This window comes from Gorilla gorilla, chromosome 6 (assembly GCF_029281585.2).
Source record: "Gorilla gorilla gorilla isolate KB3781 chromosome 6, NHGRI_mGorGor1-v2.1_pri, whole genome shotgun sequence".
NCBI lineage: Eukaryota > Metazoa > Chordata > Mammalia > Primates > Hominidae > Gorilla > Gorilla gorilla.
In genome coordinates, this window is record NC_073230.2 from 98431377 (window position 1) to 98451358 (window position 19982).

General features: G+C 37.3%; 1 protein-coding gene and 1 long non-coding RNA gene across 3 annotated transcripts in view; one reads left to right on the forward strand and one right to left on the reverse strand.

Annotated features, from left to right (window-relative positions):
• The window catches only part of GTPBP10 (GTP binding protein 10), a 35086-nt gene extending 21915 nt beyond the window's left edge, over positions 1 to 13171 (reverse strand). Inside the window, exons 1-4 of one of the 2 annotated variants that reach the window (XM_019031757.4) lie at positions 13012 to 13171; positions 6806 to 6999; positions 5266 to 5357; positions 4587 to 4731 (exon numbers count right to left, since the gene is read on the reverse strand). In XM_019031757.4, coding sequence (XP_018887302.3) covers positions 4587 to 4731; positions 5266 to 5357; positions 6806 to 6999; positions 13012 to 13044 — 464 coding nt within the window. In that variant the 5' untranslated portion in view covers positions 13045 to 13171. Of the gene's footprint in view, positions 1 to 4586; positions 4732 to 5265; positions 5358 to 6805; positions 7000 to 8695; positions 8718 to 13011 lie in introns of those variants that run through there. The other variant, XM_055346654.2, reaches the window with a different exon arrangement.
• Positions 1 to 19982, forward strand: part of LOC129523612 (uncharacterized) — a 32912-nt gene that overhangs the window by 5466 nt on the left and 7464 nt on the right. The window contains exons 2-4 of the long non-coding RNA XR_008667143.2: positions 3937 to 4108; positions 17876 to 17932; positions 18716 to 18794. This is a non-coding gene — a long non-coding RNA (uncharacterized lncRNA). The remainder of the gene's footprint in view (positions 1 to 3936; positions 4109 to 17875; positions 17933 to 18715; positions 18795 to 19982) is intronic.

Here is a 19982-nt window from a genome sequence, read left to right on the forward strand (position 1 = left end):
AAAAAGTCAGGAAACAACAGGTGCTGGAGAGGATGTGGAGAAATAGTTAACACTTTTACATTGTTTGTGGGACTGTAAACTAGTTCAACCATTGTGGAAGACAGTGTGGTGATTCCTCAAGGATCTAGAACTAGAAATACCATTTGACCCAGCCATCCCATTACTGGGTACATACCCAAATGATTATAAATCATGCTGCTATAAAGACACATGCACACGTATGTTTATTGTGGCACTATTCACAATAGTAAAGACTTGGAGCCAACCCAAATGTCCATCAATGATAGACTGAATTAAGAAAATGTGGCACATATACACCATGGAATGGTATGCAGCCATAAAAAAAAGATGAGTTCATGTCCTTTGCAGGGACATGGATGAAGCTGGAAACCATCATTCTCAGCAAACTAACATAAGGAAAGAAAACCAAACATTGCATGTTTTCACTCTTAAGTGGGAGCTGAACAAGGAACACATGGACACATGGTGGGGAACATCACACCAGGGCCTGTCAGGGGGTGGGGGTCTGGGGGAGGGATAGCATTAGGAGATATACCTAATGTAAATGACGAGTTGATGGGTGCAGCAAACCGACATGGCGCATGTATACCTATGTAAGAAAGCTGCATGTTGTGCATACCCTAGAACTTAAAGCATAATAAAAAAAAAATTTTTAAGTTAAAAAAAAAAAAGTATGAGTTCTCTTTTCCCCACATCTATGTCAGCACGTATTGTTTTTTGACTTTTCCATAATGACCATTCTGGCTAAGTTGGTAAATCATTGTGGTTTTAATATGCATTTCCCTGAGTATTAGTGATGTTGAACATTTTCTTATATGCATATTGGCCATTTGTATGCATATCTTCTTTTGAGAAATGTCCATGTCATTTGTCCACTTTTTAACGGAATTGTTTTTTCCTTGCTGATCTGAGTTCCTTGCAGACTCAGTATATTAGTCCTCTGTTAGATGCGTAGTTTGCAAATACTTTCTCCCATTCTGTAGGCTGTTTACTCTGTTGATTCTTTCTTTTGCTGTGCAGAAGACTTTTACTTTAATTAGGTCCCACTTATGTATTTTTGTTGCATTTGGTTTGAGATCTTAGTCACAGATTCTTTGTCTAGGCCAATGTCCAGAAGGGTTTTTCCTAAGTGTTCTAGAATTTTTATAATTTCAGGTCTTAGATTAAAATCTTTAATCTATCTTAATTTTTGTATATAATGAGAGATATGAATGCAGTTTCATTATTCTACATTTGGATATCCAATTTTCTCAGCATCATTTTTTGAATAGGGTATCCTTTCCCCAGTTTATGTTTTTGTGTGCTTTGTTGATGATCAGTTGGTCTTAAGTATTTGGTTTTATTTCTGGGTTCTCTATTCTGTTCCATTGGTCTAAGTACCTACTTCTCTGCCAATACCATGCTGTTTTGGTTACTATAACCTTGTAATATAATTTGAAGTCAGGTAATATGATTCCTCTAGATTTGTTCATTTTGCTTAGGATTGCTTTGGGTGTATTTCCATTTGTTTGTGTCATCTATGATTTCTTTCAGCAGTGTTCTGTAGTTTTCCTTGTAGAGATCTTTCTTGACCTCGGTTACATATATTCTTTGGTATTTTATTTTTTGTAGCTATTGTAAAAGGGATTGAGTTCTTGATTTAATTCTCAGCTTGGTTGTTGTTGGTGTATAGCAGTGCTATTGATTTGTGTATACTGATTTTGTAACCTGAGAGTATACTGAATTCATTTATCAAATCTAGGAGTCTTTTGAAGGAGTCTCTAGGGTTTTCAAGGTATAAGATCATATGGTGGGCAAACAGATAGTTTGACTTCCTTCTTTCCAATTTGAATGCCCTTTTTTTCTCTTGCCTGATTGTTCTGGCTAAAACTTCTCTTTGCACACATCTTTGATTTCTTTCTTGGAATAAATGTCTACATGAAGAAATACCAGATAAAATACATGCTCATTTTAAAGGCTTTGATTATACTGCTAAATTTCCCTCAAGAAAGGCCCACCATGTATGAAAGACAGTACTAGGAATGGGGGTTACTTAAAACATTCATTGCTAAATCTCATTCATATATTTTCATTAAATTTATCCAACAAATATTTATTGAGCACTGACTTTGTATCAGGCAACATACTGAGCAATGAGACAAAGTGATTCCCGCCTTCACAGAGTTCTTATTCAAATTTGAAGATGGTACTTCAAAAACTCTGCCAAACTTTCATTTGGAATAATGGTGGAATATTCTGCAAATATTAATTTGGAATTCTATAAAAACCTATTAGCTGGAGGTATTTCAACAATTTCCCTCACTAAAAAAATCTTTCTGTAATGAATTTAAAATAAAATTATGTGACGTTTCTTAATGACTTGTTTCTCCTGGAACATATAGTTTTTTCGTACCCTGTTTCATTCAGGTTCTTATAGCTTTTGAAAAGCAAATTGCAGCCATTTTTATCCATAATTATCACTAGCTGGACTTGCTTGTTTCCAACATCCTCATATTTTCATGATTGAGCACATAATGCAAGCAACTATTTCCAAGAAGATCTAAGTATGAATAGAAAGATGCTAATGATTGAATAACAGATATTTGAAATTTTTCTTGAAAAGTACCCAGTGAAAATTTTACAGGCTAAAATCCAACCTATGCAAAGATCAGATTTGACAACAGCAGCACAAATCTGTTAGTTGTACAATAACTTTCTTCTGTGATTCAGTCCATTTCCAAAACCAGCTAAAAGGATATCTACTTATGCTAGTATTCATAGTAGTAACTCTTCAAGAATAGTTGCCTAATTTAAAAACACTAGAAAATATGTTAAACATTCCACTTAAAAATCTTTTTCCCCCATTCTTGTTTGATATGCTTAAGAATCTTGATGCTTTAATTACAGACAAATTTCAAACATACTTCTGAAAAGCCTAGTATTTCATTATATGCAGTTTTCCAGTAAGTTGGCAATATAATGATGATGAAGATAGCAGCTACAATTCATTGAACGTACAAAAATGCAAAGCATGTATTCTGCTGTAAATGCATTATCTCACCCACCAACATTTTAAGGAAAGACCTATCTCCATACACTATTAAAGATGAGAAAACAAATGACGTGGTGAAAAGAAAAAAACTATAGTGAAGGAAGAATGAGAGAAAAGAAAAGAAAAAAAAGAAGAGAAAACAAAGGCTTAGAGAGGCTGTGTAATTTACTCAAGACCAGCTGGCCAGCCTCCAGAAGATTTGAGATCCTAACCTAAATAGTCTAACCTGAGTCCTCCATGCCACTCCACTTTTATGACTAAGCCGTGCTAGGCTCCTCTTAGACTGTAAAGTTGTCTCTTCAGAACTTGAAACACATGTTTATGCAAAATGCAACTGTGATTGGCTGGACTGCCAGTCTTGTCCATAACACCCTATTAAGCCCATAATGTTCCTAAAAATATAGAGGATTATAGAACTTACATCTAATAACTCTCGTAACTGTGCTTTATTGAAAACAATAAATGTGAATGGCAAGCCAGGATTACATCTTTCCTTGTTATAATTTTAGCAGGAATGGGGCCTCTGTGAACCCTAAACCAATGGTGGTAAGCTCTAGTGGCTGGTCAGGCAGGGCAAAAGACGAGGGATACAGACTCAAGAGTCTGGTAAAGAAGCAGTGAGATCACCGAAGAGGAAGATGAAAAGAACTTAGAAAGAAGCTATGGGGAAGCAAAAAATAGAACTAGGAATTTGGAGTAGGACAGTAATAAGGCAGTTTTCCTTATCTTGTCCTTAAGCTTTCCATCTGAATAACTGTGTAATACTGTGTTAGGGCCAGAGGGAGAGGATAGGAGGGAGGGGGGATGGGGGAGAGACAGCAAATGCAAATTGAAGTTTTCTCTTCCTTTATGCGTTCTGTATCTTACTATCTATCCCCTTCCAGTGGGCAGCTGCACTGCAAACCCCACAGCTAAACAGCATTATTTAATGAAAGAATGGAGGCTGGTGGAAGAGGACACTCTTGTGAGGTCTACAGTGCTGAGACTAGATAGATCCTAAGCAGAGGCAAGAAGGATATACAGTCATAGCAGGATTCAATTTGGCGGCAACAGTGCGTAAGTCTGAGGATTGAGATTGTCTGTACTGGTCTTTAGCCGTCTGATTAACGATACTTTAATGTCTCTATTAAGACCCAAAAGAGTTATGTCAATCATTTTTCCCTGTTTATTTCCTTCTATATATTTTTAATAATAATATGGTTTGTTTGGATTTATTATTCTTTAATATCTGGTAACATTATTTAACCGTCTTATAATATTGCATTTGATTGATTTTTCTTTCTTTATGCATTCTCTAACATTCCCACTGATCTATTCAATTGCTCTGGTCTTAATTTTATAAATAAGCAATAACTATGAAACTCTATGTTGGCAATTTGAAAATAATATTTAGCAGCATATTTTCCAAGTACATACACAACACACAAATTCCATAAATTAGAAATAATTATGGCCCCAAATTACCATTTACATTTATTTTCTATTCAAGAACTCTCTCTGAAAGTATAATAATAAAAATATGAACGATACTTACCCTACTAGGCCTACATCAGCTATAAGTTTTAGATCAAGGTGAATTATTCGTTTCTGGCCTTTCAATGGTAAGAAATTTGTAAGTAATTTACCACCAAGACCTCCTTGAGCTACCAAAATTCTGTCATTTTCTTTATTGAGTTCTCCTTAAAAAGAGGGAGAGAAATACTTACAGCAAAGATTAATAAGTGAAATCACTAATGCAATATATTTCTTTCAGAAATACAGGCAAAGAAATTCAAAATTACAAATCTATAGATTAGTAAGTGAAATCATTCATGTAATATTTTACTTTCAAAAATACATGCCAGGAAATTCTCAATTACAAATCTATAATTAATAAGTAGAATCATTAATGTAATATTGTTCTTTCAGAAAAACAGTCCAGGAAATTCCAATTTACAAATCTATTAAAAGTTTGACCCCAGAAACACTTCAGTAAACAATTGAAAAGAGCCTAGTTATATATTTTAAGACCAAGTAAGAACTGTAACATCTTTAAAACAATCTTAAATCTAGCAGTCAATTTAACTTTTATAAGTTTTAAAAATGCTGTCTTATAGAGTAGTAGCTAAAATTGTTAGTTAAAAAATCTTCTGAAACTCAAGAGAAGCTATTCCATTGTTTCATTTTAGAAAACGTGCACATTTTTACAACTTTTGGAGTTATAGTACACTCACCTATAATTTTACCATTTTCATCAGTTACTGAAATGCCCACAGGCACAGGGATTTCACAGTCTTTTCCTTTGGAGCCTTTCAGTGCACTAATTCTACCAAAAAAAGAAGTATATATATGTATGTATGTGTGTGTGTATATATACACACACACACATACACACAAAATGGTTTACAAAGAAGAGTAGCAATCAATTCTCTGGTTAACGCAGATGTTAAATGGTCAAACACGGGGTTTAAAAAAACTAAAATTATCCCTAATTATTTCTTTGCATTTTAGACTATTATATCCCACTAAAATGGCATTAGGTAATGATTTAAGTTACTAAGCTAACCACCAAAGGTCATTTTAACCCGAAACTAAAATATTGCAACCATGAAATGAAGAGATCATTGCTACAATACAAATAGGGTAGAAAAAGCCAGGCATGGTGGCTCATGCCTGTAATCTCAGCACTTTGGGAGGCGGAGGCAGGAGGATCTCTTGAGTCCAGGAGTTCAAGACAAGCCTGAACACCATAGCACGACCCCATTTCTACAAAAAAAGAAAAATTTAAAAATTAGCTGGGCATGGTGGCACACACCTGTAGTCTCAGCTACTTGGGAGGCAGAGGTGGGAGGATCACTTGAGCCTGAAAGGTAGAGGCTGCACTGAGCTATGATAGTGCCCACTACACTCAACCTAGGCAACAGAATGAGACTCTGTCTCAAAAAAAAAAAAGAAAAAATGAATCTATAAAAAAAGTAGAAAATCCACCAAATAGCAAAGCTTTTAAAAAACTAACCTCAAATGAGAGTACTTACATTATAGAAGGAAAATCTGGCTACTCTTAAACTGCTCATAAAAGAAAAAATTAGTACAAATGTTTTAGTAATTCTACTTCTGGGAATTTATCAAAATAATAATTGAACAAACATGTAAAATAGTATCTACACAGAACGCTGCACTGTGGTTGTAATCGGAAAAAAAAATCAACAATAACCTAAATAGACAAATGACAAAATAGTTATTTATTATTCAGGTATTCTGAATAATTTTGACATGTGAAAAAAAGTAAAAATAGCAGATTGTAAAATACTGTACTCTCATTTTTGTATTCTAAACTTTTAGGCACATAATTGCATTTGTGTAAACACACAGAAAAGTCTTAGAAAAGTCAATAAAAGGTTAATAGTGGTTATCTTGCCTTCTAATGGTGGTGGGGTAGAGTAGCATGGTTAAGACTGAAAGTTTTCTAAAAGGTTGTCAAAGATAATTTTAGAAGAAAACAGTGGGAATTCAGATAATTATCGGTTTCTACAGGGGAAGTGCAAAAAGAATACAGATAGACATTGGGAAAAGAAACGGACAGAAAGTTTTAAAACTGAAATATTCTTTAGTATCAGTCTTTTATGAGTTGAGACATTTTAGGCTTTTGCTCGGTTATAAATACAGGAAATAATTTACTTCAAATTAACAATTAAGTTTTTATTTTGTAACTAAAAAAAAAATTTCCAGAAGGGTTTGATTTTCTAAAATTTAAGTCATTCAGTAATTACTTACTTGCTGTTTGCTCCTACTCCAGCCACAAACCGTTTCTGAGGATACCTGTCTTTAAGTTGTTTTAAAGTCATTCTGTTCTGGGCTACAACCCAGACGTCACCACCTTTTCCACCTTCTCCACCTAAACGAGGATAACCCATTCCACCGGATCCTCCCCTGGTGAAGAGTCTTAGGTTATCGATGAAATTTCCATACTTAAAAAAAAAAAGAGAAAGAATATTTGTATACCAAAAGTGTATCACCTTAGAACCCTTTTCTATTTCTTTCTTCCACTAAAACTTCTTCTAAAAAAGTCGTTAATAGCTTTTCACATGCCAATTCTATAACATTTTCTTAGCTCACCTCCACATCTCCGATCTGACCCCCTTTCCCATTTGATTATCTCTCTTAAGTCCCTTTTAGTTTTTCAGTTATCAATTATTGTCCCACCTATCCTGAGGGTTTCTGACTTGGCCCTGTTTTCATTCTAGACTTTCTCCCCTGGGTAATTTCTGCTTGTACCAATAACCATCACCTAGGTGAGATATTTTCTATGTCCAATCTGTCAGACATTTCCACCAGGATGAAAGCTTTTAATAGTATAAAGCAAATGTGAGCAGAATGTGTATTTAATTTATATTTGAAGTCCCCCAATATGAAACTTGTTCTTACATATCAGTTGAATAATAGCCACCTCAAAAATAAATGTTAACATAACAAAACCAAACTCTTCCCCAGGTAAAATCTGTTCCTCCAATGTTCTCTAAAGTAACGGAACCATGGTTTACATATTCATTGAGACTACACAAATGGAAGTCTTTCAGACTACACCTGCTTCTTTTCCCAAAGCCCTACTCTCTTCTCTCCAGTACCACTGCCCTAGTACCTGCACCACATGAGCTCCTTTCAGTGTTTAGGCATTTTTTCCTTATTGCATTCTCCAACTTGTTGCCTGAACTATTTTTCTGAAACTGATCTGATCTCTAATCATGTTTCTCCTTTACTCAAAAACCATGCATTAAAAAAATGCTTATGAGCCAAGCGCAGTGACTCATGCCTGTAATCCCAGCACTCTGGGAGGCCAAGGTGGGCGGATCACGAGTTCAGGACATCGAGACCATCCTGGCTAACAGGGAGAAACCCTGTCTCTACTAAAAATACAAAAAAACTAGCCAGGCATGGTGGCGGGTGCCTGTAGTCCCAGCTACTCTGGAGGCTGAGGCAGGAGAATGGCATGAACCAGGGAGGCAGAGCTTGCAGTGAGCCGAGATCAAGCCACTGCACTCTAGCCTGGGCGACAGAGCGAGACTCCGTCTCAAAAAAAAAAATGCTTATGAAATAAAGTAAAAAATTCTTAGTACTACAGTTGACCCTTGAACAACACTGGTTTGAACTGCGTGTGTCCACTTATATACAGATATTTTTCAATAAATATATTAGAAAAATTTTTTGAGCTTTGCAACAATTTGAAAAAACTTACAAAGCAAATAGATTGGAAATATTGAAAAAATTAAGAAAAGCTGTGTGTTATGAGTGCAAAAAATATATAGATGCTAATCTATTTTGTCATTTACTTCCATAAAATATACACATATCTATCTTAATTTTTAAAAACTAGAGATGGGGTTTTGCTATGTTGCCCAGGCTGGTCTCAAACTCCTGGCCACAAACAATCCTCTTGCCTTGGCCTGCCAAAGTGCTGGAATTACAGGCATGAGCTACTGCACCTGGCCACACATCTATTATAAAAACTTAAAATTTATCAAAACTTACACACACACTTACAGATCTTACATGGCAGCATTTGCAGTCAAGAGAAATGTAAGCAAATGTAAAAATGCAGTATTAAATCATAACTGCATAAAATTAACTGTAGTACATCCTGGAATACTGTAATAATTTCATAGTTACCTCCTGTAGCTATCCCGGGAGCTCAAGTGTCCCAAGTTGCCACTTAAAAGGCCATGTGATGCTAATCATCTCCCCATGAGCAGTTCATCTTGCCAGTACATTTTATAAGTCAGTAAAAAGTAATATCTCACAGTTCTCTTGCATTTTTCATCATGTTCAGCACTATACTGTAAACCTTGAACACCACCATGGAACCCATACAAAGTGCCACTAGTGATGCTGGCAGTGCTCCCAAGAAGTAAAGTCATGACACTACGATAAAAAGATGAATTGCTTGATATCTACCACAGATTAAAATCTGTAGCTGCGATGGCCTGCTATCTCAAGATAAATGAATCCAGAATAAGAATCAGTGTAAAAAAAGACAAAAATTCATGAAGCCACTGCAGCAGCTATGCCAAAAGGTGTGAAAACCTTGCACTTTTTGTGAATTAACTTTTTATCTTGTATTAAAAATGCAACTTTTATGTAGATGCAGGATTCCTATTTTAAAAACATAGAATAATACAATAAAAGAAAAAGTAAGGTTACCATATGACGACTTAAAAGCAAAAGGAATGTGAAGGATCTAAAGCTAAAGAATTAATTGCCAGCAAAGGATGATTTGATAATTTTAGAAAGAGGTTTGACTGTGGAAGACAGTGTGGGGATTCCTCAAGAATCTAGAACTAGAAATACCATTTGACCCAGCCATCCCATTACTGGATATATACCCAAAGGATTAAAAATCATGCCACTATAAAGACACAAGCACACGTATGTTTATTGTGGCACTATTCACAACAGCAAAGACTTGGAACCAACCCAAATGTCCATCAATGATAGACTGGATTAAGAAAATGTGGCACATATACACAATGGAATACTATGCAGCCATAAAAAAGGATGAGTGACATGGATGCAGCTGGAAACCATCATTCTGACCAAACTATCACAAGGACAGAAAACCAAACACCACATGTTCTCACTCATAGGTGGGAACTGAACAATGAGAACACTTGGGACACGGGGGGAACATCACACACTGGGACCTGTCATGGGGTTGGGGGCTGGGGGAGAGATAGCATTAGGAGAAACACCCAATGTAAATGACAAGTTAATGGGTGCAGCAAACCAACATGGCACATGTATACCTATGTAACAAACCTGCACGTTGTGTACATGTACCCTAGAACTTAAAGTATAATTAAAAAAAAAAGAAGAAGAAATAGGTTTGGCTTTGGCTTTAGAAATATCAGGATAACAGGTGAAGCAGGTTCTGCCAACTAAGAGGCAGCAGATGAGTTCCCAGATGCCATTAAGAAAATCACTGAGAAGAAAGAATATCTCCCAAATCAGGTTGTTAATGCTGATGAAAGTACCCTATTCTGGAAAACATGCTACAAAAGACATTAGTAAGGAAGAGAAGTGAGCACCAGGATTTAAGCCAGGAAGGGATAGGCTAACCCTACTGTATTGTGCAAATGCAGTTGTGTTTGTAATCAGGACTGTCCTTATCTATAAAGCTGCTAACCCCTCAATCTTGAAAGGGAAAGATAAACATCAGCTGCCAGTCTTTGTTGGATAAGAAGGCCTAGAGAATAAAAACCTTTTCTCTGGATTGGTTCCATGGATGCTTTCTCCCTGAAGTCAGGAAGTACCTTCCCAATACGAGACTGACTTATAAAGTTCCTCTGCTATTGGACAGTGCCCCACCTCCCCGCTACCCAGAACCCCATGAGTTCAACATCAAAGGCACTGAAGTGGTGTCCTTGCCCCCAAACACAATGTCTGTAAATCAGCCTCTAGATCACGGGGTCGCAAGGACCTTTAAGGCTCATTAAACATGATTTTCTAGGAAAAGGATTGTCAACTATGGAAAAGAACACTAATAGAGAAAACTTCAGGAAAATCTGAAGTTTACATCATTGAAGATGCCATTGTTATTGAAAAAGCCATGAAAGCCATAAGCCCAAAACAATAAGTTCGTGCTGGAGAAAACTTTGTCCAGGTGTTGTGTTGTGTTATAATTTCACAGGATTTACAAAAGAGCCAATCAAGGAAATCATGAAAGAGACTGTGAATATGCCAAAAACGGCGGGAAAGATATGGATCTTGAAGAAACTCAAGAGCTAACAGACACCAAACCAGAGGAATTAACAGAAGACAGCTTGATGAGTGCTTCAGATCCAGTGCCAGATAACAAGGAAGAAAACACAGAATAAACTACCAGAAAAACTAACATTAGATAATCTGGCAGAAGAGCTCCTATTGTTCAGGACTGCTTTTGACTTCTTTTATGACATGGACCCTTCTGTGAACAGGCACTGAAACCAAAGCAAATGGTGGAAGAGGTATTGGTACCCTATAGAAACATTTTTTGTGGGGAAAGAGAAAAGCAAAAGCATGACAGAAATCATGATGTACTTCCATAAAGTTACACATAGTGTGTCTGCCTCTCTTGCCTCCCCTTCCACCTCCTCCACCCCCACCCCTTCTGCCTCTGCCACCCAAGAGAGCAAGACCAACTCCTCCTCTTCCTCCTCAGTCTATTCAACATGAAGACTATAAGGATGAAGACCTTTACAATTCACTTCCATTTAATGAACAGTAAATATATTTTCCCTTCCTTCTGACTTTCTTAGTAAGTTTCTTTTCTCTAGCTTAATTTAAGAATACAGTATATATTATATATATATATTATATGTGTCAACTGACGGCTTATGTTATCAGTGAGGCTTCCAGCCAACAGATTATTAGTAGTTGTTTTGGGGGGGGAGTTGAAAGTTACATGAAGATTTTCAACTGTGGCGGGGGCATCTCTAACCCCCATGTTCTTGAAGGGTCAACTGTATATCCAAAGCTACTAAAATACCCTTCTAGTATCTTTTATTTTCTTTTTTTTGAAACAGGGTCTGGTTCTGTTGCCTGGGCTCAAGTGCTGTGGCACTATCATAGCTCACTGCAGCCTCAAACTCCTGGGCTCAAGCAATTCTCCCACTTCAGCCTCCCAAATGGCTGGGACTACAGGCACCACACCACCCTGACTGTTTTAAAGATGGGGTCTTGCTATGTTGCCCAGACTGGTCTTGAACTCCTGGCCTTAAGGGATCCTCCCACCTCAGCCTCCCAAGTAGCAAGAACAATAGGCTCACCTACCATGCCTAGTTCCTTCCTGTATCCTTTTCATTTGCTCAACCCTTCCTCTCTTCCTCTTTGCTCTGTACTACATGAAATACCGCCATTTCTACATGCCATTCTGCTCATGCTTTTCCTCTACTTAGAATGTCATTTGTTTTTCCTATCATAAATCCACCTAAATGTCATATTTTCTAACGTCTTTCCAAATTCCTCTAATCAATTCTCTGACTTTGCTGGCTCTCCCAGCAATTTGATTATATCTCTATTATTACACCTTTATAAATCTCACGCTGCATTTAGTGTTTACCTGTTTCCTTCACTAAATCAAGAACTTCTTGTAGGTAAATGACTTACGTATTAACCTCTTAGGCTATTAAAATCAAAATAACTTAAGGAGTAATTTCTTAAATTCATAATCCACATCTCTAGTCATTTAGGATAGCTATTATAAAAACAAATGGGATTTTTTCAAAAAAGTTGAAATATTGACCATTCTGATATACTCGAGGAGAGTTTCTACAGTTCCATTAAATACGTAACACTTTTTTCCTGCTCTAGATTAATCAGATTCAGGGGCTTAGGAGCCTTACTTAAAAGGAGTATTTTACTCTGGTCGTTAGAAATAAAGTAATGGCCAAACATGACGCAGGCAACGTTTCAAAAAACATTACTAATAGGATAAGATTTAAAAAGTAAAAATTCAAAGCAGTTGTAAATTTTTACGGAAACGATTCTTAAGACCGACACCACACAAAAATCGACCTAAATGTTCTGCAAGAAGGCACATCAATTACACGCTTTCGTGTCTTCATAAAAATCCATTAGAAAAACCTTAAACAGTGCACTCAAGGAGAAATATATAAAAACAGGCTGTGGACATTAAAGGAAAAAAAACCACCACAACATTTGGGCCACAGCAGGCAGGTATCCCAGTTCCTCATGCCACGTGCACACGATGTCTCTAAAGAACTTCAAACCCTGCCCCTGCCCCCAAACAACCGTCCAAACCACGCCAGGTACACACACCACTGTCACCGCTTACTGACAAAGCGCCACTACAGGAGGGGCGGAGAAGTCTATGGGAAAACCAAGCAAGGAAGAGGCCGCCACGAAGAAAGTAGTGGAGAGACAGGGGAGCAACGAAGAACCAGAGCTGTCAGCGCTAAGGGGACCAGGCTGAGGGGACCCGCACGGACCTTTCTGAACAACACGCAACTGCAATGAACCATGGCTGCAACAGGCCAGGAAACCTTCTTGCGGAAGCGGCACAAGCCGCAGTACAGCGCGGCCTTTTTACGTCATCCCCTACCGCCGACGCGATTTCTCCTCCGCCCACACCTGCGGACTGGCGCATGCGTTGTGTGTTGCTCTCGGGCGCCACCAGCCCCATGCGCTGTGCGTTGCACCCCACGGGTGGGGAGAGAAGGCGTTTTATCTATTAAAACACAGAGATAATCTCGAGAAGCCGTGGGACAAAGGACCAGTAGGGCGTAGGTTGCGTGTCTCAGGAATTAACATTTTGAATAGAATGGAACTGAAGACTCAGCAACCGTGGAGCAGCTTTTATGCTAATTGAGGAAACTAAGAATCTTCACCCTCAGCGTGAAAAAACCTCCAACGGACCATAAAACCAAACGCGTAAAAGATACAGAAACTCAACTGGGAAAAAAGAACCCCCAAAAGCCGTTAGTTCAGTGACGAGCTGAGTAGTCTCCAGCCAAAGCTTCCAGGAGACCATGAATTTAAAACTAGCGGCCGCACAAAATTTTATTGAAAATAATGTCAGGATCTGAGATCTGTAAGAGGACTCTCGTGCAGTAAGAGAAAGAAGCTTGTTTTCAACTGTCAGAAAGTAGCTTCTTGGAGTCGGGAAGACGGGTTTTTATCCGTCATTTGAATTGTGCCTTTGTGAGAATTAAGACACGATGTGAAAAATCCCTCTCTCTCTTGATTACTTTTCAGGACCAGAAGAGAGTAGCTCTCCCCAACCCCTCATGCAGCGAAAAAAATGTATGCAGCTGAAGTAAACGGCCCTGCACAGCGTTGCCAGCCGTATAACTCTTAACAACCCAAACTAATAAATCCTAGAAACCTTTCATACTTTGATACGATATGGCTCTGTGTCTCCACCCAAATCTCATCTTCATTTGTAATCCCCACAGTGGAACTAGGGAAGTGATTGGATCATGCAGGGCTGTTTCTCCCCTGCCGCTCTCCTGATAGGGAGTTCCCACAAGAGCTGATGGTTTTATAAGTGTTTGGAAGTTCCTCCTTCTTTCTTCTCTCTCCTGCTGCCATGTGAAGAAGGTGCTTGTTTCCGCTTCCCCTTTTGCCGTGATTGTAAGTTTTCTAAGGCCTCCCCAGCCATGTAGAACTGTGAATCAATTAAGCCTCTTTCCTTTATAAATTACCCAGTCTGCGCAGTTCTTTATGGCACTGTGAAAACTGACTAATACCTCAATGTGACAGTGTCTTCCACTCCTCACTTAGGACAGTGATTATTTGGAAAGACATGATGTGAAAACCCCGTCTTGATTACTTTGCTGCTACTGGACCTTCTGCTTACAACCACCAATCAGAAAAGCTGTAGTTGTCATTTAACCTGCAGTAGTTGTATTTTCCCTCTGTGGATTACTTTAATGTTGAATATTAACACCAGCAACAGATGTTGATTACCATTAGTGTTCCTACCTCTCATTAATATGAACATTAGGTTGTTGCTGTATAGATGTTTTTAATTTAATAACATTTGCTGCCATTAAGATTACTATCTTACTAGGTTTTCCTATTGTGTCAGAATAGTGTTGAGCCCAATGTACTTATTTTCCACTGCCTATTTCTTGTTAGTGAACACAATCTCAAATACTTTTCTTTCACATAACATATACATGGGGAAATGATCACAGCAACTAAAAAAAAATGGGAGATTGATATAGAAATATCTCAAAATGATGAGGATCATTGTGTACTGTAAACAAAAAAGAAAGCATAATATTTACCTCTGACAAAATGTGGTCAGAGCCTGAAGTATTTATTATAACTCTCGTTACCAGATGGTAAAAGAAACATTGCGTAACTGGAAACTGTCCCCTTTAAAATGTGCAGCTAAAATGAACATGAGGCAAAATGTTTAGGACACTATTCAGACCTAAGGCAGAAGTCATTGTTGGAAAATACTACTACTTCTGCCATGAAGAGGAAAGAATGCCTCCCTAGGGTTGCTCAGTTTGATGTATGGGCAAACCATTAAAGTCAGTGGCACTAAAGAGTCTTGAATAAAGTCCCAAATAAGCCATCGACATGACTCACAATTTGGTTTTAAAAATATTTTAACACAGGCCAGGCGCAGTGGCTCACGCCTGTAATCCCAGCACTTTGGGAGGCCGAGGCGGGTGGATCACGAGGTCAGGAGAGGGAGACCATCCTGGCTAACACGGTGAAACCTCGTCTCTACTAAAAATACAAAAAATTAGCCGGGCGTGATAGTGGGCGCCTGTAGTCCCAGCTACTCAGGAGGCTGAGGCAGGAGAATGGCGTGAACCTGGGAGGCGGAGCTTGCAGTGAGCCGAGATAGCGCCACTGCACTCCAGCCTGGGCGACAGAGAGAGACTCTGTCTCAAAACAAAACATATATATATATACACACAAAGACACACACACACACACACACACACAAAATAATGAGGGTTACAAAAAAATTTAATATAGAGTTGTTCTAATTACAATTTTAAATAATTTTATTTTGAAGTACTTTTTAATTTACAGAAGTTACAAAAATAGCCAAAAGAGATCCCATGTGATCTTTATCCAGTTTGCCCGAATGTTAACATCTTTTATAACCATTTTTCAAAACTAAAAAAATTAACATTGCTAGAATATTATTAACTAAACTACAGACTATTTGCTTTCACTGGTTTTTCAGCTATGACTTTACTCCAGGGTCTAATACTAACACCACGTTGCATTTAATCTAACATTTAATGTAGATACACTTAAGCATAAAATAGACAAATATATAATTCACAAATCTAATATTTTGTGATGTTATATTGCTTAATTTTGTCAGCCGACTAAAATGAAAAGTGTCTAACTTCATTCTGGGCTTTGCAGATTATTTCAATTGATCTTGTGTCATCATCTCAACTGCTTTTAATTAGATTTCTACCTTTTGTCTATCATGCTTTTAGTTCTGCTTGTTCAAGAGTCCCTAACAAGGTCTGTCTGGCTCAGGCCTTGTAATCATTAGATACTCTAGGAATATTTGTTAATTTATTCAAACGAAAGACAAGAACTAGATTGCTAACTCCTATAGCATACGAATCACCTGAAGTGGAGCATCGAGTTATTCTTACTCATTAACCTTATAATCCTTCAGATGTAACAAATCAAATATTCTTTGTTTCATGCCATCAAAATATTACAAGTCTGAGAACCATTATATCTCCCAAATGATGAAGTTAAATGGATCAAACAAATGAGGTTTACATACTAGGTAAGACCTCTTTGAGTAAAAATGAAGTATTCTCAAAGAGAGGGCCTCAGGCCATGTAATTATTGTCTTCAAACAAGGCCTATGTGAGGGAAAAAAAGTGGATTTATCTTATTGCCTTTCTTCCTAGGAACTTACACTTCAACTATTCATTCATTTATTCATGCATTAATATAATAATTTATGTGTTCTGAATTTGTCCCACATACTCAGCTATGTGCTGGAACACTGTCATGGGTACTGAAATAACTAAGCAAGAATAAGCAGAGTAGTTGTGTCAATGACAGAAAGAAGCAAATTTTAATCTTTCTGATACCTGTATTCATAATGAGTGGAGGAAATTTATTCCTATGGAACATGATTTTGCTTCGCTGTTAAGGCACTTTGCTTTTAATTTGAAGGATATAATGTAAAGGTTACTTTTTAGGAAGCATTTCTAGAAATCTTGAGAATTAGTAGAATCATTTTTTAAGACCCCCATTTAAGACCACCTGTGCTAGAGGAATAAAACTATTTTAAGGGTCTTCTACTATCCTATTAGTCATCGGTTAGTCTCATTTTTTTATACTTTATTTCAATCATTGATAGATGTAAGAATGGCAGTGGAATTATCAGAAGAGACTTTCATGATAATGCTTCCTGTTTGTTCAAACAAGAGGACTTATGAGCAGAAAAGTTCATAATGTATTCAGGATTCTCACTTACCGATCTCATTTTCTTTGCTTCTTGTTACTGAGATTTCATAAGGCAATAACCACTGACAGTAAATTAAAATTCTTAGATAATATGAATAAGAAACAAAAATAAGAGGCCAGGCATAGTGGCTCACAGCTGTAATCCCAGCACTTTGGGAGGCCAAGGCAGGTTGGTCTCTTGAGTCCAGGAGTTTGAGACCAGCCTGATGACATGGCAAAACCCTGTCTCTACAAAAAACACAACAAATTAGCTGGGCATGATGGCACACACTTGTAGTCTAAGCTGCCTGTGAGGCTGTGGTGGGAAGATCACCTGAGCCCAGGAGGTTGAGGCTGCAGTAAGCCATGATGATGCCAATGCACTCCAGTCTGGGTGACAGAGTGAGACTGTCTTTAAATAAATAAATAAATAAAATAATGAAATCAGTGCTTATATTAGCGTGTTCATGTGTTATTTTAAGTATTTATTACTACCACATCATAAATTAATCAGAATACTCCCCTTCAAAGGAGATATTGTAAGAATATGTTAGTCATTGTCCTATGCATGTATTATAGACTATCACTCTATACATGGTAAGCTACAGCACTGGGCAGAATAGTAATTGAGCACAATTGTTCGCATTGTATATTCTACATACAACACATAACAGAGAGTATACTCTGAGAAGGTATAGAACATATACTTATTGGAAGACATGGTTGTATAAGTAAAAATCAAGTTTAATGAGAACTCATTTTATGCGAGTTACACAGAACATAAAAATACAGATTTTTAAAACATTTTTAAAGCATAAGCACTTAAAAAGTCATAATTTTTTAAAATTAGGTCTGTAATAATTATATTTGGCCTTTATTTTTTTTCATTCAATCTAGTTCTTGCAACAGCACCGAATTCCTCATTTGGTTACTGTGGAGCTTCCAGAAATTTTGGTATTCATTTCTTATATCCATTTCCGCATTTCCCATGTATTCATCAACCCACTAGAACTTTGTTTCTGTTCTTATTTCAGTAAAATTATACTTACTGGGCTGTTTCCTCAGGCCATATCTTATTTGACTGGGAAATGTCTACTAGTGAGGCAATTGGAGTTATGGGGTATGCCCTAAATGCTAACAAAGGAGAAAAAATGAACATATCAAAAGATAGTATAATCCCTGTAACTTTTGATTTTATGTAAATTTTAATTCTTGGTAAGAAAAAATATATGCCAAAACCTCAGTATGTAACAAATGTTGGGGGGAAAAAAGCCACCAAGCATATATTCCTATACATATGCATCACCTCCCGATCACCACCGAGGTCTAAGAAAAATCTTAATAAGGTTTCTGATGAATGAAGGAGAGGCTAAGTCCTTATTTAGAGAGAGTAAAGAACAAGTTGTTTTCTCTAGGGAGCCTGATAGGATGGAGTTGGTAGAAGGTTTATGTGAAGGTGATTTTTATATTACTTTTACATTGAAGAAGCCCTAAGCATAAATCCTAATAAAACTTTTTTTTTTTTGTTATCTCATTATGTCTTAAATCTTTTCAGTGGTGGAAGATTTTACCCATCATTAAATTTGAATTCCAAGATTTTCAGCTCACATTTAGATAATGAGCAGTCCTAAAGACTTTTTAGGCCCAAAACACTTCCTAGATTCAGAAATTAGAGTGTTGGTTTCTGTATAATATTTGAAATTCTCAATTTAAAGTTATGTCTTTTCTTTTCTTCAGCTAGTGCTGATTTTAGGTGCCAGCTTGCCATAGCTTCAGGGCACTCTAGATTTGGAGCATTGGAGGGAAGAAGAGAAAGGTAATATGGAAATGCTTACTTTAACTTGTCTTTGGTGGGCCAGATTTGAGTTCCTGGAACTGGCAGATATTTAAGGTAACTCTCTCATAGTGCTTTTGTGGGCACTTGAGTCCCATCATTGAAGTCTCTCACTTCTGGTTCCCTAGTGGATGGGTCTCTATTTGAGTGATGGCTTTAGTATCTCTCCGCCCTTACTACCTCCAGCAATCTGGCATACACCTAGATTTCATCCTTGTGAATGGGGCCCCCTTGATTTCTTTCAGCAGCACTATTGGACTGAATCCAAGGTGAACTCACCCTCATACGCAATCCACCTCCAAGTCGTGGGAAACACTCATGTAGATTTTACTTGGGCAAATTTAGGAGTGCGGGCCAATCACAAAGGAAACTCTCCTATTTTACCACCAAAGTGGTTGGTGGGCCAATTTCTCCATCTCTTGATTTCCCTGGACACGAATCAGAATGCAGTTATTATGCCTTACCGCTTCAGGAATAACATAATAAGCAGTATCAGTACACTTGGTGGAGGCCCCAGCCCATCCAAATGAGCATGAAGAAAGAGATCAGGCACTCTCTCTTCCATTCTCATTGGGAGTGGAAAACGTAAGAGGTCTAAGAATTTTGTGATTATTTCCTTTAAAAATTTGAGTTTGGGTCTGGCACCTTACTTGGTATAAAGCATCTGCTTCATCTCGATCTGTTAGCTAGAACTTGTAATTCAGTATCCTGAGATATTTCCTTTTAGGGGAAATATGAAATTACAGGCTGAAATTGAATGTGACACATTATTTTCTATTCTTACTTGCTTCTCAGCATGATCTGAAACTCTTGTCATTTCTCTTTTTAGCTAATAATTTAGTATAGGTGAGCTGGAGAAGATGTTAGTATGAATTCTTTTTCTCTTTATAACTTTTCTATTATAATAACTGATATTTATTCCTACCTCTTCTATACTTTTTTCTTCCAAAATGTAAAGGAAATAATAATCCTTCAAGTAAATGTCTGAGGACTGATCTTGGACTATGAGAACTGCTCTCTTGTGTGCCATTAATTTCAAATTTGAACTTCTCTTTACTTACTGTGTAAATCCCCTCCCTGACAAGACTGATTACATCTTTATTAAGGAGTTCATCTCTCATTTGAAAATGTTTTTCATCTTAGAAAAAAATATTACTGTTGTCAATCTTG